The sequence below is a fragment of the Gasterosteus aculeatus genome, chromosome 2 (genome assembly GCF_964276395.1).
Source record: "Gasterosteus aculeatus chromosome 2, fGasAcu3.hap1.1, whole genome shotgun sequence".
In the NCBI taxonomy this organism is placed as follows: domain Eukaryota; kingdom Metazoa; phylum Chordata; class Actinopteri; order Perciformes; family Gasterosteidae; genus Gasterosteus; species Gasterosteus aculeatus.
Window position 1 is genome coordinate 13,127,054 of NC_135689.1, and position 22,970 is coordinate 13,150,023.

Sequence of the window (22,970 nt, forward strand, 5' to 3'; positions counted from 1 at the left end):
GCATGCGCATTGAAGGGAAGTACTGGTTCGCGCGTCTCGAGCGGAGTCGTGTAAAAAAGCCCCGTTTCTTGGCGGCATTTGACATCGCGGTAAGTGAATATACAAAAATAACAAACGATTATATCTATCCAGTGACCCCTGAACGGTAAAGTCGGAAATTTACGTTAGCGAGGAAGTGTTAGCTCGCCATTTAGCTTTCAAGAAGCAAACCATTGATCCTTAAACCACCCGTTAAGTTAGCTTGAGGTAGCATGAGTTTAACTTTAACATTAGCTCATTTCACATTTTGTGTACACTGATTGCCGTTTTATAACGTACACCAACGTTTTCTATTACAGGTTCACGTCAGTAGTAAATAGCGTTGAGATATAACGTTAATACAATCATTTAATCGTTAGCTTATCAGTGATTAACTATTGTTAGCTTAAAGTTAACGTTAGTTAAAAAGTCCGCTAACGTTTCGAAAATCCCCCCCCCCCCCCCCCCCCCCCCCCGACTTCCTGTCCTGATGTGTGCTCGCTATCTAACTAACGTTAGGTCAATGACTTCATTTAACCTCACGTGGCGTTAGATAGCAGATTGTTTGCCGTATAACGTTACATTTAACGTTAACATAGTTGACCTTTCACTACCTTTTCGAAGAGAGCAGAGGTCAAGCGGCGGTAAAGCTGTTTCCCGACCAGAGAAATGGCCCCGAAGCACGACACTCAGGTGGGAATACGGACCATGAAATTAACTATAAGCTCCTGTCATTCTACGTGGTCGTGCTTATTTGCTGTTGTAGAAGTGACGGAAAGTTAACCTTGTTGAACTTTGCCCGTGCAGTTGGAGAAAGTCATCGATGAGGTGCTGAAGAGTAGGAATGTCCAAGCACTGGATGCGTTCCTGCAAAGGAACATGAATAAAGAGGCCCCCATAAAATGTTCCGGCCAGTTTCTCTCCAAATTGGATAAGCTTGTTTGCAGGGTAAGATGTATCCCAGTATACCCAATATGCCACGTTGTCTAAATGTGTGGATTCATTTGAACCACGTATTTGTCGTTTGTATAGAGTTTGGATCAAAAGGATTCCAAGTCAGCCAGTTTGGGCCTTGCTATCCTTTGCAAATGTGGGAAATACATGAAAGCACCTGGTGGTTGTCAAGGGCTGTCAGGATTAATAGCTCAAGGCCTGCTGGAAAAGATAAGTACACACATAATACACACAAGCAAACAGTGTGTGAGACCTTCAGCACAGCAACATGCACTCAGTCAGTTGTTTATTAAACCTGGTTTTGTGCACATGGTACAGTGGTTTGAGAAATGCAGGCAACTGTGGATCCAGTGTGGCCCACAGTGGCATGAGGCATTGTACAATCTGTCTGAGGATTTCTTTGATGCCTTAATGGTGAGCTGATGTCCTACAGTAAAACACACCTTGTGTTATTCAACAATCGACCACGTCAGAGTCCACAATGTTACCTGTATTCTTACCTCTTGTTACAGGTCGTTCATGAAGCATGTAAAGAGGGTATGCTCGTGCATTTTCTTTTCCTTATTTGTCCTCAATATCGGTGGTTCATCTTCAGTTATCCCTTTTTTAGGACCATTTGTATTTCTAAATGATTAAGAACATTTCAGTCATCAAACACAGTTATTACATGTGTAGCAATAGTTTCTGGGGAAAGATAATTCATCATATCGGATGAGCGTATTAGGGCAGCATCAACTTTTCTGGTTTTTTTTGTTGCAGAAACAAGCAAAATAATAGAGTCCTTCCTGTATCCTGTTGGCAAACTGGCAGTGGACCCCAGAGTCTACATTCTCATCCAAAAAGAGGTTTGAAATGTTTTCAATGGAAAATTCTTTGGGGTTTGTATCACCAACTGAATTATTTTTTCATATATTAATTTACAACAATCTCCTCACAGGCAATTCGTAAATTTAACTCAATTCTGGACAAAATACCGGTAGAGCTTAAGAAGGAAAAAAAGATCCTAACATCACAGGAGGCCTCAGATATCATGTATGTCATGGAAGTTTCCTCATGATAGTATTATTCACTTTACCCCGCACACTCTCTTCAACTCTTGCTTGTTCTTTACCTTTCTACAGGATGAAATTAGCTAGTCAGATATTGAAGGGCGGTGGTAAGTATCTTTGTTCGAATAGTTCCATTGCACTTCACCCAGAACCATGAATGGACACAAGAATGTAAAACACCTTTTGTTTGTTTCAGATTACGACTTGCAGACAGCCCTGATTGAGGCACTGTGCAGAATGGCCACTGCAGACCAGAGGAAGGAGCTGGCGAATCGATGGTTCAGCATGGAGTATGTGGCCAGTGCCCTGGTCAAGATCCGCGATTCAGAGTTTGAAACGGTAAAAATGTGTAATTTTATTAAAGAGCATCACCGTTGCCTTTAATTAATTAACATTTATATTATTTTGCATGACAGCGGTAATTGTAATAACACCACAACAGGAGCTCGGCTACATAGAATGTAATACTAGTATGTATGTGATTTCAGGATTGTCGCAAGTTTCTGAACTTGGTGAATGGGATGCAGGGAGACAAGAGGAGGTAAACAATAACACAAACATAGTGGCATGAAGAAACATTTAACAACATAATAATAACCAGAATAATTCATAATAAATGGCGAATCAAAGATTTTTTTCCAAAATAGAATCACACAACCTAAGCAAGATGTTTTTAATTAACAATTTAAAGAACAAATAAAGCCAAATCGGCCAATGATTTGAGGCAGGGCATGATCTTGCTTTTGTAAAGTATTGTCCAGTTTTCCTTAGGAGATGAGAAAGCACTGAAGTACCTTCCCTTTAGCATTTAGAGAATTAGTCCATCTCTGACCATGGCTGCTGCTTGGCTACTTCTAGGTCACTAGGAACCTTCCTAAACAAAGAAAGGTAAATTTGACTGCAGTTATGGATGGAGAAACCTGGGGGGGGGGGGGGGCTAAATCTAGCTGGGTTATACTCCAAGTTATGCCTATTTTTCACGCTAATGTATCATGCTCCCATGTAAGCTTTTTTTTGTAATTCTCTGCACATAATCACTATGTCCACTTTTCACTATAGAGTGTACTCCTATCCTTGTTTGGAGGTTTTTCTGGACAAGCATGAGGTCAGTATTAACACAATTTATATCTTAAAAGAAACTAAGTAAAACACAGATCTTGAGTATACCAGCACATTCAAAGTAATATATAGAGTACATAGAGTTGATCAAGAACACATAATCTGTTTGGCACAATTGTTTTTGTGTATTAGTAGATGTGTTAGAATGATTTTGGTTTTGCTGTCAGCTGCTGATGCCTGCTGATGAGAAGCTTGAAGAATTTTGGATTGACTTCAACCTTGAAAGCCACAGCATCTCCTTTTACTTCTCTTTGTCTGATGAAGAAGCACAAGTACGCCACACGCATTTGTGAAAGTGAAATCAAAGTTAAAGTGCAGCTACTACATAATCCACAGACTATGCATATCTGTCACATTTATAACATGGTTTCCTTTTTGTGTAGGAGGGCCAGTGGGAAACAATATGTATCAACGAGAATGAAGTCCAAAGCTACACGGTTACAGGTAATCGAAACAGGGAGCAGTTTTCCCTAACTGAATCCCACCCACGTGTTGCACATTATGAAGAATAAATAACATAAATATTGTCCTGTAATATTGTTAGGAAACATGCATAACAAAGAACACTAAAGGAAGACAACGTTCCTTTTTCAATTTACAACATATTGGAGGCTATGTCTTTAAATACTTTTTTTATTTTTATTTCCAGAGGCGGGCAAGAGGAAGGTTTTGCAGTTACTGTTGTCAGAGATGGTGGTTGTGGGTGAGGTAGAAGGATCGAGTCTTACCATCCACTTCAGCTCCTCGCTGGACATCCTGCAGGCTGCCCGTACAGTCTATGGACACCGCAAAAACAAAGTAGCTTGTTCCACTCTTAATGATCGCACAATGTTCAAAACTTTTTCTTCCAGTCGCACCAAAATATGAAGCGTCCTTTGTTTTGTTTAAAGCGCATTTCTTCCTGTCAGAACTTTGTGGGGAAGATGGGCACATCGGTAGTAAAGACTACAGTAAGAATTACAATGAAAGACGAGATCTCCCAGGTAAACAATGGCAGTTAAAATGTTTCATGACTAATGCAAAAATGTATTGCAGTAGGGGCAGGTTCTTATTGTGAAATGGGATTGGTTTATTGTTTTAGACAGGCTTGGATCAAGCAGTCAGGAGACAAGCCTGAAGTTATGTAACTGTGATATGGCTACAGACAGTTGAATGTTGTGCCCGGGGAACACATGAGCGTGACTGCATTTGTGCGTTCATGCTGCATGCCACTCTCCATGTAGGTCGTTCCAGAGAGTCAGATGTCCCCTGGTGAAAGTGAGACAGATACTGCCCCCTACATTTTACCCCCCCAGGCTGCAGCTGCTCAGGTGAAATAGTGTTGTGCTTTATATTAGTAATACAGGAAAATATTCTATTTGTGTTCTTACTCCAAATAAACTAAATGGACGATAATAGTTTTGTCAAATACAACACTCAAAAAGAAGAAGAAGTCTTTTTGGTAAGGCAACACCTTAAAAACAAACAGTTGAAGCCAGAAGGTGGCAGAAATTCCAATGGAATCAGCCATGTCGGGTTTAGGCTTTTTACTGGCCAATATTCTCACAACCAAGGATTGAAGTCACATACAATGTACAATTTCAATATTTCCATTTTGCTATTACCTCCATTTGGCATGGGACTATAAATTTTTGTTTTAGTTGTCATTTTAGTTCCATATGTTTGAATTGACCATCCATACTGGACACAAATAATTCACAGACACATTCTGATTTTCCATCCAGATGGTGACCCCCTGCAAGAGGAGACTTTCAGAGTCTACCACCTTCATCAGCAGCAGTGCAGGAGAAAGAGTGCATGGTGCCGGTTCCTTCTCTGCTGTTGCGCCCTCAAGTGGGTGTCAACGAAAATTGTCCAGAACTGCTGACACACCAGTTGAAATTTGTGAAACAATTCATAATGCATTCAAAACAGTCATAAAAGTTAAGCTTCTCTGAACTAGAGTCCGTCATCAATCAATAAATCAATCAATTTGTTGGTGCCGTATTTTATATTGCTTATTTACTTTTATTTATGTATTTATCTCTAATTAATATGGGTTTTACAGTCCAATATGCAATCAATCGTTTTACAATGAATTTGCTTCACAAACCTATTTTGCGGGATGTTTCTTATTTCAGGTCATACTAAAATTGTGCATAACAAGGCCTGATAAGCAGTGTACTGTGAACCTTTGTTTACCATTTATAATGTCATAATTATGCCTTGTAGTTGGAAAGGAAATTATTAGAATAGATCATAATAGGTCACACTTAGTCAGACAAATAGCGATATATTAAACTAAACAAATGTATTCATTCTCTTTTTTATTGTGAGAAATTATAGAAAGTGTCAAATAAGATCATATTACGACTTATGAATTATGAACTATTTTCTTCTTCTTTGCCTTCTAGAACCGTCTGCCAAGGGTAAAGGGAAGCCATCTCTGGAGATGGTTCGTCCATGTTATAGGCAAGATGAATTGCACCTGGGAGAGCAAAGGACAACTGCTGCTAAGACCTGCAGTAATGGCACGTCTAACAGCACAATAGCAGGCGGCATGTCCGAGCAGGTATGAGATATGTTGAACTCTGCAAGTCCAGAATGTGACATTACAGTATTCTAACTGCGATTTGTGCCTCAGAGTGCTTCGTCTCTACGGAGTATGGCTTCCAAACAGTCCAGTACGAACAAGGTTGGCAAACACAAAAAGGTATAGCCCCCAAATTAATATTTTTCTAATAACGTTGTTTTGTGTTGTCTATTTTTGCATTTTATTTTGTGGATATGTATGAGAGTATGATGTGATTGAACTATGAACACAACAACATTGCTTTAAATCATTTGGGGTAGTTACCATCAGTAACTATTAGAATTAAATTGGAGGGCTTTGGATAATGTCTGAAGATGCCCTCCAGATGGAGTTTCTCTTCCAGCCTTTGGTGCAAAAGATATCATTGTATTTGTTTTCCCTGCTTTTTCTGCAGAACAACCCATTGGCAGAAGTGGCAGATATGGTTCTCTCTGGATGTGGAGAAGAGCAGTCTCTGGGTATTCTAGATGCTACAGTGACTTTCGTTTAGCCAGGAAACGTAGCTGCATTTTTATTCCTCAGAAAATATTGAACCCTTTGCTGATCTTTTTTTCCTTCAGAGTGTAGCGTTGTCCCCGACACACAACCCAGACATGAAATAAGCATGTAAGAACCTCCATACTGTGTGCATCTACTGCCATTGGATTGATTGTTTTAAACAGTGTGTGTATAACTTAACATGTTTTTGTTGAAATTGCAGAAATGTGAGAAAATGTTCAGTTACTGAAATGATCACACAGAAAATCAATTCTCTGCCAAGACCCGGTAAGCAATGAAGTCATGAAACATTAAACCGTCTGACCAAATCATTTTCATTTTAAAAGCTACGAACTCACATAAAACCTTGCTTTTAAAAAAATAGTGTCCTCACTTCTGTATATCTTATTTTAATTGACTGTAGCGCATCGTTCCAGTTTTGAACAACAGCAGGACGCCCCGTCATCAGCACAGCGAGTGTTACCTTCAGGCTCAAGCCCAAGCAGCCACAAGCAGCTCCATGCCGAACTCACTCAGCGCCTGCAGAAGGTCATCAGTGAGAGGAAAGGCAATCCGGCGCCACAGGAGCAGTTTGCACCCCGGAGAAAAAAATCGATTGATATCAGAGGGGACTCTGAAGGCGGAGGCTCTGCCGTTCAGGTTCGGTGCGCTGCCGGACTTTTTACCCCCAAAGAGCAGCAGACCCAGAAACGTGGCCGTGCCAAAGGGAGGAGCAAACGCCCGAAGTCACCGGAGGCAGATGCTGCCGTGATGAAAGATCCGGCCAAGACCTCCGCGTCTAAAGCTCGGAGGAAGAAAGTTCCACCCACTGTTACTGTTGGGCCTGATGCTGTCCTATCAAACAGAGAGACGGTATGAATTCAGAAGGCACAAACACACTGAAAAGTCTATACAACTTATTTATTTAAGATGAACAGCAGTTGAAGTGAATGTGAAAAGTCGCATCACGGTATGGATAACGGATCAAAGCCTCCAGTCAACTTGTGGTTGTACAGTGGCGTTAAAGCTTCTCTTTGTGAACATCCTAACTAAGCACAGATGCCGTTTAGCAGTGACCCAAAGCTTCAGGATAAGCACTTAGGGCGCAGGGTCCTCTTTTGACGATCTGAAATTGAAAGAACATTAGATTCGATTTGTCCCGACACTTAACTCCGTCATGCTTGAACAACATTTGAAAAAATGTTTACTTACAAACGCTTTCAGTGTGTTCAGTCGATCCTTTGGCTGATGGTGATGTATATAATGATTCTCATACCCACTGTCTATTCAGAGAGAGGCAGAGGTTGCAGGCGGCCTGGTGAAGCTCAGCTCTAGTCATTATGCGGTCAGCACCCAATCCACAACTAAAGACACTGCAGGAAAGATCCCTAAGAGCTGGATTCCTCCTATCGTCAACAGGTACACCGATCGATGCCTGTAGGGCCACGTTGTGTTGTGGTAAATTATCAAATGTCATCGCTAACATGAGTGTATCACTTAGTGACTGTTTTTATTACAGGCCTATCTTCAACATGAGCTGGTTGTCAACTGTTAAAGTAAGTGATCACTACTTTGTATATATTGAGGAGTAATGCCTGATGAACTAAACATGATTAATCTGCTATAGAAAGATGGGTCAAGAGCTGTAAGCCTAATGAAATCATACAGCAAAACCACGGCTAACTACACCCAACAGAGGTATTACTATTCAGCTCAAATATTTGGATCTTCAGTGACTTTTAAGTGTCATTAATGCTTGAGTTTTTTGTACAGAAAAGATATTTTTGCATTCAACATTGATGCACCGTGTGCCACGGTAAGCAATACTTAATCATATTCATTTGATACTTTGTCAGCTGGTTGTATTGAACTTACTTGGTATGCCACTGCAGGGTGTGATGTCTGTTTTATTGCTCTTAGGGAGAGAACAAAACGTTCCCTAACACGTCTGCAGCCTGCAGCAGGTAGGTCTGACAGTTGGGAAATCCGTAACCGTTATATGATTTTATTTTATATTAAATCATCAGTCTAATTTCCCATTCCCTACATTGTTTGACAGTGGCATCCGTGACTCACCAGCATTCCCAAGCGCAGCCAAGAAAGCACAACCTGTGGCAAAAGTATACATTTTTGTATTCCAGGGTTTTATTATAGGTATTCAAAGGTGCAACTGGTAGAGACACTGTTTGTGTATTTTTTTCTTTTGTAGACATGCGGGTGTGCACGCTTACTGCACTTTCCAAATTATATATTATACATATATAGAATATACAGCTACTATCGGGGTAATTATTATGCAGCAAGCACCAAATTGAAATACATCCGGTGCCGGCCAATAAATCATCTTACTCCATGCGTCTCTCTTTCTCAATCCACATCCCTGTCTTCCACCACCTTGCCTTCTGTGTTACAGGAGAAGCGGTACGTGAAAAAGCATCTCTTCAGTGACATGGACTATAGCACCACAGATGTCAGCTGGCTGAAGGAATCGTGCAGGAAACCCAAACCTAAAGTTACCAAATACTCCAGACAGGCGCCTGACAAGCCTAGACCACTGTCGCTTCATACTTCGTGTAGGCCACTGAATTCTCACAAGCATGCTGCTCACAATCTGGAATTCCTTTCCTTCACAGCTGGGTGCAGTTATTTCAAAACTAAATGCAAAGCTCTTTCCATCTATACAGATGAATCCCCAGATCAACCCCCAGCCTCTCGAAAACCTGTAAAGGGCAATACCAAACTCAGCAAGGTGCAGAAGTACTCCTTTTAGATGCTGTCCTTCAAGTGTGTAAGTATGCAATATTCCAGTCAGCCACAGTGTGTCACTGTTTAATCAGAAGAGACCAGACGAGAAGGTGAGAGCGGAGCAGCCAAACCAGGCGGTGAAGGCAGCACCAGATAGACCGCATGCTGCAGCCAGAAGGCCCCAGAGAGCTGCAGCCATCTTTACCAAGAGCTACATGGAGCCGGAAACTGATGACAGCCTATCAGAGTTCGAGCATCCTGCTGTTTCCAAGACAGATCTCCCTGTACTTTCAAATCAAGTATAATTATTTCTTCTCTTTTGAAAGCAAATTATCTAGTTATTTTTCAAATTGTGAAAGCACCTTCCTAAGAGAAAAGGTTTGTCTTCAGTTGTACTATAGTGCTGTTGCTAGTAGACTAAAATCATTGTGTCTCTGTTTGCATTTTAACAGCACACCTCCGCTCATTTGAAGAATGCTGAGAGAACAAACAAGGCTGCTCCAGTGACAAAGAAAAAGGCTGCCAGCAAACAACAGACCGAAAGCTGCATACCAGAGAGCAACCATTGTAGCAGCAAGTCTATGTTTGGACAGCCACCCACTTCCACGGTAGAGGTCATTGTCATATCTCGTGTTATAGTGATCAAGTGTTGTATTTTCTGCATGCCACAAAGCATCTGTGAGTCCGAATATAGCTAATAATGAGTCTAGTTTGTGGCCATGTATAGGGTAGCATGTATCAAAAACAACTACATTACAGCTTAATTTAAACTCCCCAAATGGATGTAGTTGTTTTAGTCTCATTATAACTTTTAGATGGAAAATAACAAGGTGGAAATCCAATTGTCTTTTGGCACACAGTGACCAACATAAAGTTCAGCCAGGTGTAACTTCTCAGCTGTGAAGCTTGTTGACAATCAACCTCTACGGAGCTCTGGAGAATGTGTAACTCATTTTAACATCATGGCTGTAACAATAAATACTTTATGTACTTATGTACTTTATGTACTCGCCAGCAGGCGACGACTGAAAAGACCCTTTTAGAGGTTCCAGAGGTACAGAGGAGAAAAAACACCTCAGCTGAGCGATCCAGAGGTGCATGCAGGAGATCTGACAGCAACAACCAGTCAGATGTGAAGAAGCCATTGGGTCTGAAGGTGGGAGTCCAGCACTTTATTAAGGTCATTGCAGCCTATGTGTGAAATAAGGACAGGTTTTTAGTTAATTTCAGAAGAAATATATTAAAAATAGATATGGAAAATAGATAATATACACTAGTATATCTAGTTTTAAAACAATGCAAAAGTACTGGTGAGTGCAAATATTATAGAAATATTGTAAACATTGTAAACAATATTGTAAACATCATAAAGATTTTTCAGTCAAATGTATAATTATCCATATATAGAATACCAAAAGGGGAAGAAGAAATATATATTTATTAGTTTTTTCTATAAAGTCGGGAAGGATTCGTGGTTTTCAACGTGATTTTTTTACATTCTGAACCGAAACGCTTTTCTTTTCAGAAGCAGAGGCGTGAGAATGTACTTTCAGAAACTTCCAAGTTAAAGAAGAAAAAGGTTGTCCCTGCCCAAGGACAAATGAACAGATTGAAGGATTCCTTGGCCGCCCGTCAGATCTTCTTCAGTCCTTCCCCTCCTTTGATCGAGAGGATGAGATGTAAGACTGTCGGAATTACACAACAGTCATTTCTTTCACTTAATGTCCGTTACATGTTTCATACTGGCTCTAATGGTTGTAAATGATTTTATTGCACAAACATGTTTGGCTTTCACTTAGTGTGACGTCATTTCATTTACTCAAAAGTAAGTGAAGGTATCAGCCATCCGAAATAATTCACGTTTCAAGCCCACCTTTAGGTTTTGTAGTTGAGTCCTGTTCAAAGGTGAGTATGAAGTTTTGGATTAGTTAGATGGATACATTTACAAAATAATATATTTCCCATAAAACCCGAATTGCTGCACCTATTTTATGTGAAGCATTTACTTGCAAAACATTGTGCTTTTCTTTGTATTGTTACGCTAGATAGATTTTCACTCACTTTTATCCAGAGCGTTTTGAAACAGTCACATAATTGACACTATTGCTCTCCAAATTCTCAACTGTAGATATTTAGAAAAGCATGTATGTATTGACCTTCTACTCCCTCTCCAACTTCTGAGAGCAGCTGCCTGAACATCTGTGCTTATTTTGGACCCTCGCAGCTGCTGAGGGGTCAGCCCCAACCCTGGGTTTTACCTCCTCCCCTCTCCTCACCCCGCGGGGATCCCCGCTCCCCGCCTCCCCTGACCCGCTCCACGAGAGCACCCCCTCACCCATCCTGCTGCTACCTAGACCTCGCTCTACAGTCAGCAGTGAAGGAACCACCAGGCCCTCCTCTTTCCACAGCGCGAGTGGAGCAAAGCGCAGCTCATCCAAGGCTCGATCCAACCAGTTTTCACCCCCTCTCCCCTCACTGACCCCAATCGCTCCAACCGCTACACCTGCTGCTCCCACTGGGCCTAGTGCGGCAGAGGTAAAGCTGCGCTTTTCTGACTCCTAATGTTGGTGTCAATTGCTATTCCGTGTTAAAGGTTACATTCACATTTGAAATGTTTTTACTACAAAGTGCTACCTAGCCGAGAAAATGTTGTATTACTCCGTGGTAGTAATTGCAGTGGGCATTAGGCAGTCACATCTGGGTGCCCTTATTTTAAAGCTAGTTGAATACATCAGTCCTAATGAGTGGTGTGAGTTCATTGATATTTTACGTCTTAAAGTGATTCACACACCTTTGCACCACATGGCGGCCATCGAGGTCACGAAACAACCAGGTGAGTATCACTGGAGAAGTGAATGGAGTGAATTATTATGTAACTGGGCTTTCAAACTAAGCTAAGCATTGCTTGCTAAAAGGGCCAGAAAATATGGTTAGGAAAAGTAAAAGAGTAAAGCTTCCCTCCGTACACATTTCTGAGCTTTGAAGTTTAGACACAATCAACAACTGCTTAACAGTGCTTAGGAGTTTCACAGGAAGATTGAGGATACTGTAGTTTGGACCCTAACTTTCCAGGATAGATACACAACGTAATGAATGACAATCCGATTGATTAAAATGACCTATTTCACTCAAATGAGAGCAGATAATAGCTGCAGCACTCAATCTGTGCCTCTTACTGCGCCGTTGAAAATGTTCTTCTCATTTAGCTGTGGTTAATCCATTACAGAAACGGTGATTACTTAACCATCAAATGAGGGGGCATATTTATTTTGTCCATCTCACATTCTGCCCCTCTCCGTTCCTTCATTTGTTTCCAGATGAATCCGAGCGAGCGGTGTCTTTCCTCGTCACCTTGCTCTCCTGTTTCTCGGTGCGCTCGGCCCTTGTTGACATCCACGCTTCTCGAGCAGGACAAGCCGTCCATGCCGTCCATACCGTTGCCTCCTCCGTCCCCTGAAGACTCCGTCAACCACGGGAGCTTTTATGGCTTCAGCAAAGTGTCTCCAGTATCTTGGGTTTCGTCCTCTCAGTCTTCAGTGCGTACTAGTAGGGTTAAGACCAGTCCCACTACCAGCCTCGCTGGGCCTTGTAAAAGAGAGGTAGGGCCCGGACACACTTCATGTTTTGTGATTGATTGGTTAGAATTGGATGGATAGGGAAGTGATGGATAAGAGAAATGAAAGACCACCAATGAAAAAAAGTAATTAATTTCTTGTTTTTCAAAAGGTGTAGCCAACGAAACAAACGACTAATGCATTTCTGCCCATCGTTGCAGAAAACGCCGCCTTCAGACCGGAGCCGCAAGTCTGAGCAGCTCCGCTCAGGTAAAAGGCATGTGTACAGTGGATCTCCGACTTGCTACACAGTCTATCCTCAAATCTCGCTCCCTTTTACACCAAAACAAGGTTGCAGATCAGTATAAGATTACAAAATGTATAAGTAATTAATTAAGTAATTCAATTAATTTAACTTGTCTTAAATGGGCCTCCATGGTCAAATCCCCGATCTGCTTTAGAGGAACGCCCCCCATGTTGAATGGTTGGAAATGGGTCATGTGTCATGGCTGTTGGTTCTTGTTACAGGACCCAGTCGCAAGCGCCACGTCTCCACGTCCAGTAACTCCGAGGACGATGAAAAGAGAAGGACGAAGAAAAGCAGGATGCGAGAGCAGCGCTCTCCTCGAATGAAACCGAGGAAGTTGTTCAAGTCCTGTAAGACACATTACTTACATTCTTTCTCAACATGAGGAATGTGTGCGTCATTTCGTAAACCAACTATACTATTTTTGTGATACTCAACACAATAGAGAGTCCGGTACTTTTCATTGATTTGCCTCTAATTTTGGAATGCTTCCAACACAAGAAAGTACGAGAAATCTCCTCATTGTTTCAGCAACAATGTATGGGTCAAGCCCAGGACTGGGGAGAGACAAGTAGTTTAGATGAAGATGAAAGCAGGCCAAAGGATATAACTTTCAAAGTTACTAAAGAAAGAATAGGTCAGAATATCAAGAATAAGGCACATTGCACAGGTACCCTTTCCACCGACTATGCATCACACTGGAACACATCTTAAGATTAGACTGTTATTCTAAAAATTAAAAAGGATACGTTGTCTTGGAATCAAAGTTAAAGTGATGGTTACACGTGGGATACATTGATTATATACTAAAAAAATACAACTTTATACCAAAAGGAAAAAACACTATTTACAAACGGTATAACTTAAATAATAATATCTATTTGTTTAGATAGGGTTATCTTCTCTAACACATCAGTGGGTCTTCCTGTCGTCCTTGGTCTCTGAAGGCGAGGTGAGCCGTGTGACGTCTGCTTCCCGACCGACGAGCTCCAGTCACTGGGATGCCGAAGTGGTCAAGGGAGAAATGGACATTGAGGAGGATTCTGAGTTCGCCAACATATCTTTATTCCGGAATAACATGTGCAAGCAGTTGAAGAAGAAGTTCCAGGTTTGATTATGGAGACCCGCTTCTTCAGAAGGAATTTCTTACAATTCAAAAGAATTTTGTTCCTTAATAGATCCTCAGCACTTTGTATCTCCTGTCATATTTATATTCCAGAGCCACTTAAGTGTTGTTAAAATAATGGCCCAAGTCAACCGTTATCTGCTACATTTGTTTGTATTCAGCTCCATAAAGATATGGTGGAAGTTTACAACAAGCAGTCCTTGAAGACCTTCCAACAATATGTCTCCTCCCTCAACATGCAAGTTACCAATTACAGGTCAGTTAGTGTTGTAAGTGCTTCCATCCACTAGTCATGTGAGCTGGAACATTAATAAATACATTTGCACATTTGGTGTTTCTTTTTACCTACAAAATATGGTCTTATGTAACCTTGACCACATTTCCAATAGATTCCTGCCTCACTGACAAATAGGAACAACATGTTCTGAAAAGTGACTTTCAAACAGGCATGAAAATGAAACCATCGATGAAAACCAAAATAGGTGACCTACGTGAATCGTGTAGATTCGATGAGGGTTTTTTTTGGGGGGGGGAGTGTATTCATATTGAGTGATCTGCGAACAGGTGTGCGTGCTAGAAGGGAGCGCGAGATTCAGTGAATTGCGAACAGGGTTGAGTGAGGGTTTCAATAATTTTGATATTTTCTGGTATAAGTTAAGTTAGCCAGCAGCTTTACATAGACTTAGCTAACGTTAGCTACAGCTTGATGAATTGAGTCATTTAACACAGCAGGAGAGATAGCAACGTTGGCCAGCTAGCTAAAGCTCCGGTGGAATATTATTAGCTAACGCTACCGTTTTTGAGGAGGTAGATTTTGAGGTGAGGGGACTGACAAGGCAGAAGGTAAAGTGGTCCACCGTTCTATCAATACGCAGACCTGCCAACCTGATACGCATTTTGACTTCAAAGTACGCTGGTACGATTTGTCACTCTAAACCACGCAAATATTTGTCTAAAATTAATTTTAGACTAGTTGACCAGCACACATTATATTCAATTCAATTAATTTTATTTTGTATAGCCCAAAATCGCAAATTACAAATTTGCCTCAGAGGGTTTTACAGTCTGTACACATACGACATTCTCTGTCCCGAAACCCACCATTGGCAAAGGAAAAACTCCCCAAAAAATGAAAAAAATTATTATAAAAAGACATTATATGCAATGTAATATAATGCATGATGAGTATTTAATGACTTGTCCCCTATTAGCTGTTGTCAATTCCCATCCCCCCCCCTCGTCGGTAGGCAAAAAATGATCCCTGGGACAAAACCAGTTGAAAACCCCTGCCCTAGAGGGGTAATATACTCACCTTTTTCACCTTTGACCTGTTTTCATGCCTGTTCTAAACTGTCACCAGGTGATCGTTTTTGTTTACTAAAGGAGATTAAATACCATGGCTGACTATTTTGATTACTTGTGAAATCTTCTTTGGATTTGATTGTTTCCTCTACTATTTATTAAAGTTTGCATTGTACTTTTACCTGTCTTATATTTTAGATTCCCACTTAAATTTAATTCCACCTTTTTACAGGACTCAAAGGCTGGATAAGGTTCAGAAGGTCCTCTTGGAAGCGATCCATAGTCTGGAGCAGGATGACGCTGTGCTCGATGGCATGGAGAAAGACCTGACTGTATGTCACTCAACCTCTCACAACCACTTACTCTCTCTCACACTCTCACTGGGGAGAATGTGTAAAGTTTCCCTTGTCAACGGGGCCTTAACAGCTTCACAGCTCTCCTCCCTGGGACCTCGCCGCTTCCCCGGGTCATGAAGTCGGCCTTTGCCGGGAGTGTTCCTGAGTTTCCTCGGCAACAGGGCGGATCCGTTTTGTTTACCGTGCCTCGTCATTGGGACTTTTTTTGCCGTGTCCTTGCCGATCATAATTATACAACCAATGTTTTTATGATTAAATTGACTAGATGGCAGTGTAAATTAAACCCACAATGAGTAATGAGTAATATATATATATAATTTCAAACAATTTATTTACGGTAGGCCTTAATCGGATTACTGGCTTATAACCAGGTTGGCATTAGTACTATAATTGTACCACTATCTCAAAATAAATGATTATGGGAATTACTTCAGTAGTTTAAATATACTTTGTGACATTCCACCTCTGCTAGATCATGAGCATACATTGTTTATAAGAGCACAACGTTTCTGCTGAATCTCTGCTCCAGAATAATACATTAAAACGTTAAAATGCACACGATTCTCTCCCGGGTGACGATGCCCCTGTAACCACCGAGGGAGTCCACAATCCACCCGCCGGAGTCCCAATACGTCCCACGGGAAACACTGTCCGCACGCAGTGTTTAGTTAAATGAAGGGTTCCGCTACGTATGATGCTTTCTTAATGTTGATTCAACTACTTCTTGATCAGTGGGTCTCTTTTCTTCCAGATGTTCTGGAAAAAGCAGGCCGTGACTTTCCATTCCTACCTGAAGCAGGACACCAAGAGGTGAAATTTATGCCTGTGTGTGTGTGTGTGTTTCCCTGCCATTCACTGAACGGTTGAATAACGAGAATTGAAGAGCTTGGAAAATAAATTGTCACGCTTATCCTCAAACACTAAATGTGTATTATGTAGCTACTTTTTAGTGTTTTTAAGTCTTGATCAGATCGATTCCTCAACGTAACAAAGGCTTTCTTAACCAGACTTTGTTGAACGGAACAAAAAATAAATATTTTTCCACACCAAATGCAGGGTTTAATAGTGCATTTAGTGTTTATCAGTGCCATTTACCCCCCTCGTATTTACATTGTTCCTTTACCATGAGCTGTGTGTTGCATTCCTTCCAGAAACGAGGCCTTGAAGAACACCCTCCAGAGTAACATGTGTCACAGTGTGGATGAGCAGGAAATATTCACATCCCAGGTGAGATGCAGCTTACATCTGACATGTGCTTCATTTTCGTTGGGTTTCTAAATTGCTCATGAATTTGCTCATGAATTTGTGAAAGAATAAGTTAAACTAGAAAATGCATTTCCTGCTGAAAATGCGTTCGAATGCAAGAAGCTGAAAGCTGAAATACATTTTTAAAAATAGCTGAAATTACAGATAGTTGAAGGGAATTTGAATACATTTGCTGAAATTACAGATATTAGAAAAGCTGAAATTAATTTGAAATTGCTGAAAATACAGAATTGGGAGAAGCTGAAAGGAATTTCAATAGATTTGCTGAAAAAGCAGAAATAAAAACAGCTGAAATAAATGTGAAATATTGCAAAAGAAAATACAGAAATGAATATTAGAAACATTGCTGTTAATACAGGCATAAGAAAAGCTGAAATTATTTTAAAGGACTGCTGAAAATACAGGAAGTGGGGAAGCTGTATTTCAATAGATTTTCTAAAAAATACAGTTGCAGTAAAGTTGCAAGAGCTTAAATGAATTTAAAAAAGTACAGAAATAACAAAAGCTGAGATGAATATAAAGAGGTTTAAAATTGTTTGTAGTAATAGTAGTAGTAGTATTAGTTATAGTTGTAATTATGGTATTAGTAGTACTAGCTGTAGAAGTAGGTTTAGTATCAATAGCAGTAGACAGCTGTTATACTAATACTATTAGCCATAGTAGCATTTGTAATAGCATTAGTAGTAGTTGTAGTATTAATAGCAGTAGAAATACTATTAGTATGGTAGTAGAAGTATCAGTTGTAGTACTAGTAATATTCATAGTGGTTGTAGTAGTATTTGAAAGACCAATACGTATTTCAACGAAACCGCTTCATTCTGAGCTTCATGGTTAAGGTACAGATAATCATTGAGGCTTTTATTTTAAAATGATGGAATTGGGTGAGGGGGGGTTGGGAGACAGAATGTTTGTTATTCAAACTAAGAAGTTTTTAATTAATAGGCCTCATCACAAACATTACAGTAAAAATTCCCTCCATGGGGCTTTTGTTTTGAAATTATTGAATTGGGTGGGGTGGGGGGGTGTAGATAGAGGGAGGGAGGGTGAGGAAGGGAGGGGTGGTGAGGGGGAGAGAGAGGAGAAAAAATAGACAGACTGACTGTCTATGATTAAGAGTGAGTAGAGGTGAAACTCAGAACAACAACAAAACACAGCGTGGAGGAGACGACTGCGAGCAAGACATTTACAAACCAATTTATCAATCCAGCGCGTGGAAACATTTTGGCTTTTGCAAACGCGGAGGTGTTCTAAATAAGTCGGTCGCTGTTTGTAGAATATGTAGAAGCCAAATAAAAAAACACGGAAACACGACGAATCTTTCTACTAAGGCGCCGTGGGATTAAACAACGCCGACAGTCAGGACCTCTAGCAGCGTCACCGCTGCAGCAGCAGCAGGTAACTCCAGCTCTGCAGACACCTCAGGCCTCGCCAGCACCAAACTCAACATCACAGCAACAATTGCCAAGTTTATCTGTAAAGACATGCGACCCTACAATGTGGTTGAAAATCCGGGGTTCTGTAAACAATGTTTACATTGAAAATGGCACTTGATGCAAATAAAAGGTTAATACATTTGCCATTAATTGTTGTTTGCTTGTTTATAATATCCATAATTAATTTAAACCTGATTTCCTTACAAGAAACAACAGGGATCTCAGAAACTTTGCCTGCACTGCCCAGTAAAGTTACTGAATCGATTTCAAGTCACTGAATCGAATCGAATCGTTCTAAATTAACCCAAATCGTCCATGAATCTAATCGGCAACCATGAATCGCGATTCGAATCGAATCGTTGTTAAAATGAATCGTTTCACCCCTAATATTAATTCAAGCTTAAGAGGTAGAAAGCTGAATATTTTAATATTTGAATGGTTTTAATAGCTGAAAGTGTAAAGGAGTTGAAAGGTGCCACGGAGGAAATAGAATAAGTTGAAATAAAGATTCGAAGAACAATACTTGGAATGGCGCACGGTACCTCTGCCTGTCCGAGCACTTTTCACTGAGTTGCATTACCAACATTTTGCTCATCTCATTGTCTCATCTCATATTCCATGTTCACACCCCTAAAACGCCGCTGCTCGCCCTGCTCTGTTCAGATGTGCATGATACGAGACAACATGAAGTCAGTCCAGGACCGACTCCTCAGCGAGATGGTTAGTGGACACAGGACACTCTTCTGCGTGGATCAGAACAGAACAATCAGGCTGGTTTTCCCTTTGTGTCCTTCACTCGTTCCACAGCCTTTGTAGAACACGCAGCCTTGACAGAATTTATGACTCAGTTCATTTTAATGAGGCGTCTTTTTTTGGCTTATTTGCAGCAAGAAGTGGACCTCCAGAGTGTGAAGACAGGCCTGCATGCTTTCTTTTTCCCCTGATGGAGCCTTAGTTTTGGGCTGAACAAAGTCCCGCCCAGGGATCGCTACAATATGAACATGGTTGTGTGTTTCACCCCATGATGTACACGTTAGTGTGTACTTCCACTGTGCTGGTTTCATTTCAGAGGGTTCGCACTGAGTACTGATTCTTCCAGGTTCTGCTTCAATTGTACTTGGATGTGTTTGGTTTATTCTGAAGTGGATGTATTGTTGCTTTATGTTTAATATAATTAGAAATGTTTTTCTGATATTAATTATTTAATGACATTTTTTTAGTGTTCTTTGAAAGTAAGCACAGGTAATAAGCGGTTTGGCTCTGTCACATTTTTAATACAAATTCCTGATTTATTTATGTATACTAGTAAAGTATGGAAAATTGCCAATTCATTAAACAATGAAATTGTTAAATCTATCAATTGTTTTTAAGTCTTCAATCTGATTCTTAATTGAAAATAAAACTGTTTACAAAAGAGATAAGCCATTCTTAAAAAAAAGACCTTGTATTTTGAAGACAAGTGGTGCTTACAAAGGTAATTCTCATTTCAGTGAAGACATTTACGTCCCATTCAGATCGACATACTATATGTACAGTTAATATCAAAATTCATCCCCAATACCACCCCCCCCTCCCCGAGGATCGCACAGTCTTAACACAGTCCAAGTGACACATTATTCATGGGTTAAGAAAAGGTGAAGCTGGTCACATGCACAACTTCTTCCAACAACACCGCCTTGTCAAAGGATTCCATGAAATAGTACCGAAAAAAACCCAACACTGACTGAATGACATAATTGTTTTTGTTGTTTTCCCCTTCGGGCTCTCATCCAGAGAGCCACCGGTCCACTTCCACCAGCCAGCGTCCACATGGCGCCAGTCGATGGTCTCCAGGACACGCTGCCGCAAAAGCCCCCAGCGGCTCCTCTCTCACACCCTCATACGGAGGGTCTCACAGTCCAGGCTGCTGCAAGAATGTTAAAAGACGCGCTGAAGACAAACGGGCCTCAGGCTCTTTCAACTTCGCCGCCGCTGCTCAGCTTCAGGCATTTTTAAAAATGTATTTCAGAGCTCAGCATTTCTTCACAGAAGAAACTTCCCCCGCCGCTTTCATGGCCGGTGGAACCTGGAGAGACGAGCAGAGAGAGAAAAAACATGAGCAGAGGGTTCCTCTGTCATCGCACACGGTGTCACTGCAGCTGTAATCAGTTTTGTGGGGCTATTTTTAGCGCAGTCATTACACGCGCGCACACACACACGCATCCAGTCCTCTCTATAACTCACAACAAGGATCCCTGCTTTCCAAACACATTTATCCAAGGACATCGAGGCATTTTATCCTTTCTCTCTCTGCCCGGGAGGACAATCTCTCCAGAGGACCCTCCCCCCTTAACCCCCGTTCACAAGTACTCCCATCCATCTTTAGCTCATTGTGCTCTCCGGATGAGCAAGGAGAGCTAAATATAGACTGTCGCAGCCCAGAATAGCCCACGCATGCATTACCATACGCCTACCACACCCAGCAACACACGCAGCAACACACACTGACCTCGTAAGGTGTTTGCTTGATGCGTGCACTTCCATCTCGGTGCTTTTGAACTCATTAAGCTCTTTTCGGATTGCAGCCTGTGCAGAAGAGAAAACAACGTTAGTGCATCCTAAGCCATTGGGGTGCTGTAACCTTTGGACAGCCAGGGGACCACAGGAGGAGCAAGAGGGGAAAAAAACAAAGATAACAGGGGGCTTTTTGTTTGTCCTGAATGGTGAACTTGCTCGGTGTGACCAAGTCCAAGTGACCAGTGGCAGGTCGTAAGGGTGGAAATGAATGGCTGTGATGTCTTCGCTGTCAAATGCGAGTACGCACCTTGTCTGCCGCCGAGAGCCGAGTCCAGGGCTTGTCTGCTCTCCTGTCGTAGTCCTGAGCTTTGGCCACCTCCACGTAGTCACTGAAGCGGATCAGAATCTTTCTGTCCCGTAGTTCGTCTACCGTGGGCCGCTGGTTGAGCTGGAACATGAGAGATTGAGCCAGTTCAAAACGGCGTTCATTTGGTTGATATTGTTCTGGAACCAAATGTCTCTAATGTAAATGTATATGACAAATCCATAATCACACGGCGTCGTGTACCTTTCTGTTTAGCCGCTGTTTGATCTCCCTCCTCTCCTCTTGCTCTGTTTGATCGTTTCTCTCTGGAAAAAGGGGAGAAAAAGGGCAAATTCGAATTTCAAACCCATTGAGAATCAACACACACAAAAAATAAATATATATATAAATATAGATATGGAAATATATATGTGTAGATATAAGATTGTATACTGTAAACACATATATATATTTGTGTGTTATTTTGCTCCTGAATAACACACCACACTGCAATCCGCCTTATCATTAATGCATCATCTTGCCCTGTTGCTTAAGTGTTCTCCATCCGATTTTTGTTTTGTTTTACACATTTATTTTGAATAGTAGCTCCAAGTTGGGAGACAGCAGTGCAAGTGCTTGAACTCACGTTTCAGTATGTTCCGACTCTCCAGCTCCTCCACATTGGGTCTCTGGCTCAGCCTCCTGCGGAGAAACACCAACACCACGTTTTGAACCATGTCGCGTCCGCTCCCCTTTACACCGGCTGCAGCTTCTTGGCTGTGCGCGTTCTCGAGAGGAATCCCCTATGTCTCCATCTCGCATCCAAACCGCGGCTGTGGTGCTTCGGCAGAGGCGCGCCCCACATCTGGAATAGTCGGAAGAAGCGCGACTCTCTCGTTTGAGAATATTCCAAACCGGATTATTTCTCGGTGTCCGCGCGCTGCATCTCTCGGCGCGGCAGTCCTCGACACTCCCGACGCAGCGAGCACTACGAGCGCTTTTGAGCTGAGTCGTGATGGGCTGCTGGCGCGCGACTACCCTAGTTTCCCCGGTTACTGCATGCATAATTTCTAGGGGGCGGAGCCATAACAGGCTCCCGCCCACTCACGGCATCCCCAACCTCGTGCTGTACACGGAGGCACGGGCATTTTACTCATGTGGTTCCTTGTGTTTCTGGTCACGTAGACCAGGACAGGGGTTTTTTAATTATTATTTTTTTTAAAGAAAGTCAAATAAACCCAGAATAGAATACTTGGTGGATTAGAATAATTGTCAATGTCTCCTTTTCTCTAACGTTCAGATCACACCTACAGTGGTAGATTCATTTCAAGCTGTCACATTCCACTGTCATCAAAGCATCCCAAAGGTCTCCAAAATCCAATGTTTTCCCGGAGTCCCCTGTGTGTTTGAACTATTCATGCATGAATAATAAATGCAAGCTGCACAACAGGGCTGCGGCCCAGACGGCATGTGGCACGGCACACCTCCAGAGGTGGAAAGGACAGAGGGGGCAGAGTGCCGCCACGCAGCAGGACTCCCTTTATACCCTCACCCGAGGTAACGCTGGGGACTTTAAACTTCTGTTCTGTGAAACATCAAAGTTAGGTCACACGGACTGAACGCCCAAAGTCAACGGGCAAACGTGTGTGTACCTGGCTGCATGAGCACGGAAGAGCTATGAAAATAACATCTAGCTATCTAAACTCGGTTAATCAAGCGGGATTTTAACTGACTTTACAAAAACAGGTTGTTCTTTTCTTAATTATGCTATTAGATTTGTTTTCTACATCACAGAAGAAATAAATCTGGCTGCACGGACACAAACCCCACTGAATAAATATTGTAATGAGTGCAACAAAGCAGTCTGGTTGGTGTCTAATCAACATGCATGA

The 22,970-nt window shown here is 41.6% G+C and overlaps 2 protein-coding genes across 11 annotated transcripts in view; one reads left to right on the forward strand and one right to left on the reverse strand.

Annotated features, from left to right (window-relative positions):
* On the forward strand, positions 1–19,634 carry sycp2 (synaptonemal complex protein 2). 9 transcript variants are annotated; one of them, XM_078083721.1, is made up of 46 exons: positions 1–89; positions 643–711; positions 826–966; positions 1,051–1,386; positions 1,485–1,509; positions 1,732–1,817; positions 1,910–2,004; positions 2,094–2,128; positions 2,218–2,360; positions 2,510–2,562; positions 3,081–3,126; positions 3,308–3,412; positions 3,524–3,584; positions 3,790–3,938; positions 4,049–4,123; positions 4,364–4,450; positions 4,865–4,973; positions 5,534–5,691; positions 5,764–5,832; positions 6,107–6,170; positions 6,273–6,318; positions 6,413–6,477; positions 6,614–7,062; positions 7,481–7,608; positions 7,709–7,745; positions 7,817–7,887; positions 7,963–8,005; positions 8,110–8,153; positions 8,249–8,309; positions 8,603–8,762; positions 8,874–8,938; positions 9,027–9,233; positions 9,387–9,542; positions 9,950–10,090; positions 10,460–10,613; positions 11,159–11,469; positions 12,252–12,533; positions 12,710–12,758; positions 13,017–13,145; positions 13,743–13,903; positions 14,083–14,177; positions 15,456–15,555; positions 16,331–16,389; positions 16,731–16,806; positions 18,942–18,998; positions 19,166–19,634. In XM_078083721.1, the coding sequence occupies exons 2-46, from the start codon at positions 688–690 to the stop codon at positions 19,220–19,222; spliced, it is 5,064 nt and encodes a 1,687-aa protein (XP_077939847.1). In that variant the 5' UTR covers positions 1–89; positions 643–687; the 3' UTR covers positions 19,223–19,634. The 9 variants fall into 9 exon arrangements, with proteins under 9 accessions (XP_077939847.1, XP_077939854.1, XP_077939865.1 ...); XM_078083728.1 differs by having other exon boundaries at positions 9,953–10,090; XM_078083739.1 differs by having other exon boundaries at positions 9,030–9,233.
* phactr3a (phosphatase and actin regulator 3a) overlaps positions 19,462–22,970 on the reverse strand; it is a 23,980-nt gene continuing 20,471 nt past the window's right edge. For both annotated transcript variants that reach the window (XM_040193052.2, XM_040193051.2), the window contains exons 8-12: positions 21,725–21,780; positions 21,343–21,404; positions 21,082–21,222; positions 20,767–20,843; positions 19,462–20,343 (exon numbers count right to left, since the gene is read on the reverse strand). In XM_040193052.2, coding sequence (XP_040048986.2) covers positions 20,328–20,343; positions 20,767–20,843; positions 21,082–21,222; positions 21,343–21,404; positions 21,725–21,780 — 352 coding nt within the window. In that variant the 3' untranslated portion in view covers positions 19,462–20,327. The remainder of the gene's footprint in view (positions 20,344–20,766; positions 20,844–21,081; positions 21,223–21,342; positions 21,405–21,724; positions 21,781–22,970) is intronic.